The sequence below is a fragment of the Gossypium arboreum genome, chromosome 1 (genome assembly GCF_025698485.1).
Source record: "Gossypium arboreum isolate Shixiya-1 chromosome 1, ASM2569848v2, whole genome shotgun sequence".
Lineage (NCBI taxonomy): Eukaryota > Viridiplantae > Streptophyta > Magnoliopsida > Malvales > Malvaceae > Gossypium > Gossypium arboreum.
This window is the reverse complement of record NC_069070.1, coordinates 16130929-16141666: the sequence shown is the minus strand read 5'-3', so window position 1 is coordinate 16141666 and position 10738 is coordinate 16130929. Positions and strand designations below refer to the sequence as shown.

The window sequence follows — 10738 nt, the reverse complement described above, 5'->3', positions numbered from 1 at the left end:
TTTAATATCTACAAAAAAGATTTTTATTATCCCACTTTAGTACCAAAAAGGCCAGAACCTTTAAACAACTATTATAGTACACTTAGCTGATCCCAACTGATGATCAGGAAGTTGATTCTTCTACTTGATTATCCTCAAAAGGAAGAAGATGAACAAGAAAAAAAACAGACTTTCCTCGAGCACAATCCAAAAGCAAAGTCAATCACAAGATCCGCGAAACAGTAGGCAAATCCATCCATATTATGCCAAATAACCATTCAAAGCTGAAGGATAATGTTTGCTTCTGCAGTTCTTCATTTCTCCCCATGGTTGTGCTCTTGCTGTCAAAGGGAGCGAAATATAGTGACCCATCATCAGAATTTTGCAGAACCCCCATGGTAAACAAGCAGAGGGAGAATAGCCATCAATCAATTTCTCCATCCTCTACATCATTTACTGGCTCCTGAGCAGTTTGAGGAGCTGCTTCTGCTTCTTCATCCTTGTCATCTTTGACCTTAATGTATAATCCTAGTTGTTCAAGGGGATTACTTCTTCCCCAGAGATTTCCTTCATCTATATCGTTTGCTGGCTCTGGAGCACTTTGGGGAGGTTCATCTTCTTCATCCTCATCATCTTCCTTCATGTATAATCCTAGCTGTTCAAGGGGATTACTTCTACAGTCTTCTCCATCTGCGAACCGCATTTCTAAATCTTGTATAAATTGACTGTTCTCATTGATATCCACTGTCTTCTCCATCTGCAAAGCAGGTTAACTTCTCAGTGGCATTAAGACAAGGACACACCACATTGGTTACAAAGAGAAACTGACATATCCAATTTACCTGTAAGAGTGCTTGACGTGCAGCTTCTCTCTCCAGCTCCCTCTTCCTTTTGGCTTCAGCAGCAGCTTCTGCTTCTGCTTTTCTCCTAGCCTCTTCAGCAGCCTTAGCCTCTGCTTGTAATCGCGCTTTTTCTAATAAGGTAAAAGGAAAAAGAATCATAGTTCTTCAGATATTCAGGGGGAAAAAGAATCTACACTTGCAGGAAGCATTCAACAAAAATATGAAGTTTAACCTTCTCTCTGTCGCCTCTCAAGTTCCTCCCTCTCCATCCTCAGTTTCTCAGGATCACCCTTCTCACCCTGTGCTCAATCTAGTTAGAAATGAAACAATGGGGCTTTGACCATCTTCCCCATACAGGCATGTAAGAATAACTGAATCAAGCTTCTGTACTAACCTTTTCAAGCGCCTTTTCTCGAGCTTTTAATATGGTGTCAGCAAAACGGTTCCTCAATAAAGCTGCACGATAGAGCTTTTCGGGGGAGACTTGCCTCTCAGATGGAGCACTCTCCTCTATAATATTACAGCATTATGGGTGAGATGATGCCCCAACTGTAACAGTACAGAGCCTTTCTAATAATTATGCTTACCCTCTTGGTGGCATTGTACCTCAACAGCACTAGACTTATCATGAGAGTTTAGCTCAACTTGACCCAACTCATTTAAAGACTCTGTATGAGCACAAAAGAATAGGCATATTTTATATTGACCCAAAATAGATTTTCCAGAGGCATACATGTGCAAAAAAAGAATGGGAAAACTTACGATTTCCAGCATCAGGAACAGCAACACTTCCGTTCTTTGACTCCATATTTGTTCCTGATTCAAAATTTTCCTATCACATAAGGATGGTAAAGATAAATATTAGAATTGTGATGCACTGTGTCTCAAATACACTCACAGCAGAGAAGAAATTCGTTTTCAATTTACAAAAACACTTGGAATTTCCAAATTATAAAAAGAGATACCTTTGTAGAACTAAATGGAACAGAAGCCTTAGCAGAATCTGAATCTGAAAAAGAAAAGTACAAAATGAAAATTACAGTATGTTAAGAAACGGCACAAGTTTACATTTGCTGTGAAGCATGTCCCACGTAATCCTCATAACATGTGATTTTATAGCTTGTTTTAGATGGTCCCCAATTTAACTTGCATCACTAACATGAATAGAAAGTAGGCAGCGGGCATCAAATCTCAAGCAAAAAATTAACAAAAATGGTTCTAACTAGAGAAACTCTAAAAATCAGAAAAATGGTGACCATTATTATTTGCATAAACAACTAAGATAACAAATTGCATAATTGATGGCAAGAGTTTCAGTCAAAAGTTCCACACGGTGAACAAATTATCATAAACAAAGCTGGCCTGTTACTCAAAAGCTATTCCCGTTTCTTTCTTTCATCTTGTATTCCCAAGTTTCAGGACTCATCTCCATAGTTTCACCCTATTCTAATTTAAGGGAATCAAGACCAGCCGAGATAAAATAAACCAGCCAGCAGAGATAGGTAAGCATGTTACAATGATAGAATATGTTTGCAAATGGGCAGACTTAACTGTTGAAAAAGGATTGATAGATTCAATTCCATCAATGAACATTTTCCAGAGAGATATATTTGGGAGTCATCTTCAATAAGGAAAAAGGCAAAAGCCAAATACCTAAAGATTAAGTTCTAATCCAAGTGGGGTGAGTAAAATCCGATTCGATTCGAAAAACTCGATAAAAATTCAAATTTTGAATTAATAGTTCGAGTTATTTGAGTTAATCAAGTTATTAGGATCAACTCGAATAAAAAATTAAGTTTTTTGGTTTAACTCGAATATGAATTACACAATTCAAGTTATCCGAAAATCCGGATAAGAAAAGGCCAAACTACGTCGTTTTGATAAATATTTACCTTTTCTAAAGTTAAAATTCAAAACTATTAAGTTAAAAGGCAAAATTATGTTGTTTTGATAAATATTTACTCATTAAGTTAAAAGTTAAAACAATTATATTGTTTATGTACTTAAATAACCTTGTACTTCGTCTACTAGTTAAATAATCGGTACATATAAATGCAACATTGAGTATAAATAATATGATTCATTAACTCGACTCGGCTTAACTTGAAATTTTTTCACTCGATTCAATTCGATTCGAAAAAAATTCAAATTGAGTTCGGTTGCTAAAATATGATTCGTCAACTCGACTGACTCGAATTTTTTTTACTCGATTCGACTTGACTTGGTCGAATACTCACCCCTAAATCCAAGTCCTCTACACATTAGGATAGATATAAAAAATAAACAGAATCGAGTAGAAACCAAACAAAAGCATTGAGTTGCACCAAAAAAAAACACAACAACAACATGGGAACATTTTATCAACCACTCAACAACAATGAAGAGCATCAAAGAATGATCTCAAGCTAGAAAACAACTTGACTTAGACAAACTATGATCTACAAAATTGTGAATAAGCTCAACAAAAATCAGAACTCTTAGTAGAGATAACTTTCACATAGAATTTTTTCCATACATATATTTTCCCATATCCAAAACATATATTTCCTTTAAGTTTTCTTCAATAATAAAGCAGAAACAGCATGCTCAAACACACAACAATTGCTTGAAACAAGATCTCTTAAGCATAATAAATAAATAAAGGAAAAGTTCACAACAGTATAATTGTACAAACCACTAGAAGAAGAGCCTGATTCACCACTGGATCCACTGGAACTACTGCATCTGCTATTTCTATGGGTTGACCCCTTCTCTATTGCTACTGGACGGTAACTGCTACCAACTATATCTATGATCTCATCAACTTGATCATTACCTAACAAGAAAGAGAAGAAATATTAGTTTCTGCAATGATTTGGTTTACTGCTACCTTGCTATCTGTAAATAAATCCAAAAATGCACAGAGGTTGGTAAATTACCTTTACACGGCTGCATTGATGAATTGCTAAACCCTGACTCATTAAGAAGCTACAAAAACGGAAAAGACAAAGCAATATCATGAATGCCAATGTTGCATTTTGGATAAAAGAAAAAGAAAGGCACAAAAGGATGAGATAGATGCATAAGGATACCTCCATTTCACAGGATTCAGCTTTTGCCAGGTTTTTCTGCTTCTCCAGCAAATAATCATCCAAAAGTTTACGCAATTTGTACAATGTTTCATGACTTAGAGCATCAATATCGATCTCAATCTCATCCTCACCCATTTGACCATCACAAGAACTCTGCTCTTTAAGAAAGTCAACAATGTTTTCAGGTAATTCTCCCAACAAAGACTCTAATTCTGTGCTCAAATTATGCTTCTCCCGATCGGTCATGATTTGTCTGATGGGCTCTGGCTTGTCCATAGCATCTTTTGGGTTAATTTTTTTCTTTTTCAAAGGTAAAACATTACTTTTCGTTTCACCTTCTATAGGTGCAGCTGCTGTTGAAGGCACAGCATCAACATTTTTCGTTACAGGAAGCTTCTTTTCTATAGCTTTCCATCTTACTTCAAAATATTTACTTAGTGTCTTGGCCATGAAGTTGACATCATTTCCAGGTGGGTTATATGTCATTGCATTAGAAAATGTAAGGCGAATATCTGCAGCAAAGTCCAAAGGATTTGAATAGTGCCCTGAAGTTATCCTCTTCTTCACAGTGCCCAAATCCATGGGGCGCTTAATGACAGTAAAATAATCTGGAATGTTCAACTTCACTACGTCAACAGGGCTGTTAAAAACCCAACCAAAATTATGTTGCATCAAACGGTTAAGCAAAGTCTCACATTCCTTCATCAAATGAGCATTTGAATTACTCACTGCCACAGCAGGCTTCTGAGATTCAGAACATCCAGATGGATTCTTTTTTGTGCAGGCTCCATTACGTCCTCCAAGAGGTCGTTTCTTCCCCTGCAAACTCAATACTTCTACTGACTGATGCACACTCTCTAGGAGAGGCCTCTTCTTCCCATCACTGCAACTCCTGTTATCAGTAGATGGTGATAAAAGAACACTTGTACCAAAAGAACCAACTTTCTTCTGCAGCACCCGAACCTGTTCAAGCTCCATTTTTAGCCTCAATCCCATATCCTTTCTTTCCCGTCGTGACATTTTAGACAGAGACAATACTTGCATAGGGACACCAAAATTATCATAACTATCGGCATTCAAACTGATGCATTTCCTTTTCCGTGCACAAGAATCCTCTGACACCGTCATCTCTGTAAAAATCCGTCTAGAACTCCCAAAGCCTTCTGATTCACCCATTGTCTCAACAGCATGCTTGTAATCATGGCTGAAACTAGAAGAATTCCGTCCCTTAGAATGCTTCCTAGACTTCTCCATCAATCTCGAAAATGAACACTTTCCAGATTCCTTCTGTCCTGTGTACTCTATGGGAATAGCTGGTGCCATAAGATTGACTTCCAATGACAGCACATAACAACCACTCCGCTAAGTTCTATAATCTCCCATGGTTGATCATATTGAAACCCAGAATCAAAATGTAAAATTCGATAGGATAATGACACTCTATTCGCTTGTTATGAGCTCCAATTGCAACAAAAGTTAAGTGTATCTACTAATCCTAATTTCTTGAGAAGTTCCAAAATGGGCAGTTCATTAGTCCTCCAAAAGAATTCATACACCAATCCAGGATATTGGTATTCACATTCGTCAAAGAATGAAATGTTGAATTATAACCCTAATTAAAGAAATCGCAATCGGTGTATAAAAAACAAAACCCAAAATTATGAACTCTTTTCTCTTAAGTTCCCAATCAACGGCACCTCAAGTAAAACTATAACACTTTTCTTTCCTTTCCTTGCCGCTCAATGGAAAAAAGAACAACAAAATTCACTCATTTTTCCGTCGTATTTCCCACATAATGAATGATATGAATCCACAGCATGATGAGGATTTGTTTAAAGAAAGAATTATTGAAGAAAATAAGAACGAATCAATACTTACGGGAGAAAAAATTGAAAAATCTACGCTAAGCTCGTTTATGTCTTTAGAATCGAGGTTGAAATGGAAAATTTGAAATGTAGCTCAAACCCTAAATCTGTCTCCACATGAATTCTTTTATTTCAAAACCTGGATCTCGCAACAGAGCCACGGATAGATTTTCCCGATTAGAAACCCTAGAGAGAGAAATTGAAAATTGAAACTCCCCCTTTCCTGAAACTCCTCGACAAATCTTGGCCTCGAAGCGCGAGCAAAATCAGAAAGAACGAAAAAAAGTTAATAACAATAAGAGACCGAGAAAGAGAGAGAGAATGTAGTCGTTGATAGGCCGAGGTCTTACGTTTCGCCTCTCAACTTAAAGGCCCAATGGCCTCTTTTCCCGCCGCTATTGAACTCATCCTAGCGTGTAATCCAACGGGTAGCATTACAATTTCTGATCCACCGTCAGAGTCTAGATCTGACGGCTGTCATTGTTACGATTCAAATCTTTGATGATTTTACTTGAGTTCCCATTATTACACTAAGCTCTCGTGTGTTTGAATATAAACTACTCGCTCATTTTAGAACAACACGTTTCTAACTGTTTCACTATTTGACAGGTGGAACATTAAATTTGGCGAGTAAATATTCTCAACAAATTGTCAGAAGTTATTGATGGAGAGTGAAGAAAGTACGCCCACAACGTTTCTGCATTGACTTTTCACTGCCCTCTCACGATACTTTATCCACACTTGCTGAATTGGGGGCCTCTAATCCAATTTTAGAATTTTTTGTCAACTAAATCCTCATCATCAACCCATCTTATTACGTCATGCCACATTCACTAGTTGGCGAGAATAACTTAGATAAAAATTTATTTAACAGTAATCTAATGATATTTTTATGGAAGCTTAAAATCATTCTCTTGCATTGTTTTTTTATTGATTTTTATATAAAAATAGAAATATATTTGTAATAATATTTTTTTAAAAATGTTTTTAGTCTTATGAGTTAAACTCAAATGAAATTAATTCAACTAGAGTTTTAATATATAAAGTTAATTACGAAAAAACAGATTATTTACAAGAATGAATTATTTTGACAATAAAAATTAATACTGTCAACACGTCAAATTACACTACCAATAAAAATAAATAAATAATATAAAATAATAATATTTTAATTACAAAATGGATATGACCAGATAAGGGGTAGCACCCTTTTCACCCGTGGCTTTTAACTTGTTTTCTTATTTTTATATTTTTAAAGGCATAAAACATATTTAACCTTTCAATTTTATATAAAAAGAATTATTTTATCTTTTATTTAATTTTTTAGTTTTTAAACTTTTTTGTTTAATTACTTTAAAATAAATAGAAAATTTAATATTTTTAATTTTGATGATGTGACATATACGTAGATTGTTACGTGGATGACATATCAACATTTAATTAATTTTTAAAATTTTAAAAATAAAAAACTAAATTTTCCATGTCGTGAAAATTCACATGTATGTCATATAAGCAAAATTAACAAACGTTAATTTTTCAATTCATTTAGAAGTAATTTGACAAAAATACAAGTCAAAGGGCTAAAAAGACAAAAATTAAATAGATACCTAAAATGATTTTTTTAATTAGAAGATTGAATATATCATTATGCCTTTAAAAATATATAAAATAAAAGGTAATAGGTAAAATTATAATTAAAATATTTTATTATTATTTTATTTATTTTATTAAAATATTATTTTTATTGGTGGTATCATTTGACATGTTGATGACACTAACTTTTACTGTTAAAAATCATTCGTCCTCGTAAATAATATGATTTTCACTCTATTTTTGTAATTAAATTTTTTCGAACTACTAATATAAAAACTCATATATATATATATATATATATATAAATATAACAATTTACATAGACATTTAAAAAAATCAGCCTGTCATTATAATATTGCCCCAAGTTACACATATAATCCATTAACTCCTCATTGAATTTAAAAAAAAATAGATAATATTTATTTAAATAATTGATTTACTTAATTAAACATAAATTCAATTAGATAATTTATATATTTGATTTAAATTAAATAAATTTTATGGTAAACTATACATAAGGTTACTCAATTATAAAAAATTTTCATTTTAGGCACTTAAAAAAAGTTTGTGATTTAGGCACCTACGTACGTGGTTCGATCATTTTGGTCACTCCTACTAAAATCACAAATGGAAATATGACATGGAATTTTAAAAAAAAAAAATTAGTTTTCTACTTAATTAAAGTAAAATCCATGTCATTGTTATTCATTAAAAATTATCATTTTAGTCACCAAATCTTTTAATTTAATTCAACGATGCCCCAAAATTTGACTGAAGTAATAGAGCATCAGGCTCATTCCTGACTTCAAGTACCAGTGTAGCACCTCACATCTGACCTAGTCACTAGATTCGAATGTGTGGTGTCACATTACGTCGCCAAAGCAACTCAAGCTACTATAACACAAATACATTTCATTCAATCATCAAAATAATTCATATGCATGTATTTATACACTCATTAATTTCATTTCATTACTTTACGGGCTATACGAGTTACTTTCAAAGTTAGGATTTGAATCCACTCTCAAATGTCAAATTTCAAATTTATATCTCGAGACAAAGGGTCTCCATGACTCGAGACAGGTCATAAATTATTTTGGAATTTTTAGCTTTGAAGTTAACATGTCTCAAGACACTACATGTTGTGTCTCGAGGCAATGTCGTTTATGTCTCGAAACTAACCAACCTCCCCTGTTTTCCTATTTTTCTTTAATGTTTGAATGCCTAGAGATAAAGGGGTTCTCGTCTCAAGACCTGAAGTAGGGCAGAATATATTTAGCTTCAATGTAATTAAGTCTAGAGACAAAAGCCATATGTCTCTAGACCTAGGAACAATTATCTCGAGACTATATAGATATATCTCGAGACATCCAACTTTTGAATGCAAAAATTAAGTGGAATTTGTTCTAATGGTCTTTCTATCTTGAGACTTAGTTACCAAATGGTCAAAATTCTGTACTTTTAAATATTAAAAGCCACAACCAAATAAATTGAACATACATAAAACTTACCACAAGAAATATTCATCTAATTAGCCTATTTAAACATGTTCAAACATTACCAAATCATAACCTTCAATACATCATTACTAAACCAACCAACTTGCACATACACAAGCATAACTAACCAAAGATAAGATCCAACCAATGTAGCATGAGCTATCTATTGAGAGGACTATTTTGCAAAATGGTTGAAAGCTTAGAGTTTCACCATGAGAGCATTTATGATATTTGCTGAAATTTTATGGAAGAAAATGAATCTTAGTTGTTCAATAAACAACTTTTGTCAAGTGGTGTTCATGAAAAACACCTAAAAAGGACTAGTTTGTAGTATTTGTAAATAAATAGTAATGTTGTAAAATAATGGAAATTTTGGGTTGCTATAAGAGTAAAAATGGATCGAAAAGGCTTAAAACATGAAGAAATTCGATAAAAATCTATTTCCGAGCCTAGGGATAAAATGGTCATTTTGTGAAAGTCTAGGGGCAAAATGGTCATTTTGTAAAAATGTGAATTTTTGATTGTCTAAAATTATTTAGTGATTAAATGAGTGAATTTTTTTATTTTAGATAAAGAATTACAAAATCCGAACCTAGACCGGGGAAAGGCCAAGCAAGTAGATTAAATCGACTAGTCGCCTACGTTTTGTAATCCGAGGTAAGTTGAGTGTAAATATTTCAACTATATTGCGTTTATGCACTATAAATTTATATGACATGCAATGTTCAATTGTGATTGTGGAATTGCATGATAAGAATGATATAGTAAAATCCCGGTTGAACTGTAGGAATAGATTGGATATTACGTGCCATAATACTAGGGTTATTCGAGAGCTAGTGTACGACCATGTCTGGGACATGGTGTCGGCCTCGGTACATGATAGTCAGTGTAAGACCATGTTTGGGACATGGCATTGGAACCGATAGATGAGAGCCAATGTAAGACCATGTCTGGGACATGGCATTGGTACCGATAGATGAGAGCCAGTGTAATGCCATGTCTGGGACATGGCATCAGCTATGAGATGTGTCAGTGTAAGACCATGTTTAGGACATGGCATCGGCCTCGACATACGAGATCTAGTGTAAGACCATGTCTGGGACATGGCTTCGGCCTTGATACATGATAGTCAGTGTAAGACCATTTTTGGGATATGACATCGACTTTGATACATGAGCTAGTGTAAGACCATGTCTGGGACATGGCATCGACTTCATACCTTACGTATGAGGCTTATCAGATATCTTTTAATATTCTAATGGTTCAGCAAAAAATTGAAAGTTATATTGAGAATGAGAAATGCTATGACCATGTTGTGAGTGTACAGGTACCTAAACGATATTTATGAGGATTGAGCTCGAATTGTACTGTGTAAATTTGTATGGGTGAAAATGAATAAGTTACGCCTATGCATGTTCTTGAATATGTGCAAATGATGATATGTTGTGAGTAAATTATCACATGGTAATTAGTAGTAAATTATTTATATGCAACTTACTAAGCTTTGTGCTTACTCTATTTCCTTTCCATTTTCTTATAGTACTGTCTAAATAGCTCGTGGATCAAAGAATGTCGGAGACATTGCTCACACTATCCATTGAAGCACTTGATATAGTTAGTTTTAACATTTTAAATATGGCATGTATAGGACCTTATTATTTTGATTAAATGTCATATTGTTTTGGAGCCAAATGTGTTGGCTTGCCTTAGAATTTGGCTCATTTTGTATAAGGCCATGAATGATGACTAATATTGAAAGTTGATATATGAATATAAAAAGGTCTTTCATGAATATGAAATTTTCGGTGTGGTTGAACATGTGAATTTTAGTGCATGGATAGCAAAGTGCATAAATTGGTTGCTTAAGTATATGTGAAATATGTATAGGC

At 34.0% G+C, this 10738-nt stretch overlaps 1 protein-coding gene across 1 annotated transcript; it reads right to left on the bottom strand.

Moving 5' to 3' along the window:
- On the bottom strand, positions 1-6316 carry LOC108483406 (transcription factor GTE10-like). Its single transcript, XM_017786785.2, has 10 exons — positions 3893-6316; positions 3740-3788; positions 3496-3636; positions 1787-1830; positions 1584-1653; positions 1409-1489; positions 1216-1331; positions 1054-1120; positions 822-952; positions 1-736 (listed from the first exon to the last, which is right to left on the bottom strand). Exons 1-10 carry the CDS (start codon positions 5213-5215, stop codon positions 404-406), a joined length of 2355 nt encoding a protein of 784 aa, XP_017642274.1. The 5' UTR covers positions 5216-6316; the 3' UTR covers positions 1-403.
- Positions 6317-10738: the final 4422 nt, after the last annotated feature.

Bases quoted from the DNA above. Each gene is read 5' to 3' on its own strand.
- LOC108483406 (XM_017786785.2), bottom strand. From the start codon at position 5,215: ATGGCACCAGCTATTCCCATAGAGTACACAGGACAGAAGGAATCTGGA. The intron at 1,490-1,583 runs GTAAGTTTTCCC...GTGCTCATACAG, and splicing joins TGTTCCTGATGCTGGAAATC to AGTCTTTAAATGAGTTGGGT. The intron at 1,332-1,408 runs GTAAGCATAATT...GTAATATTATAG, and splicing joins GGTACAATGCCACCAAGAGG to AGGAGAGTGCTCCATCTGAG.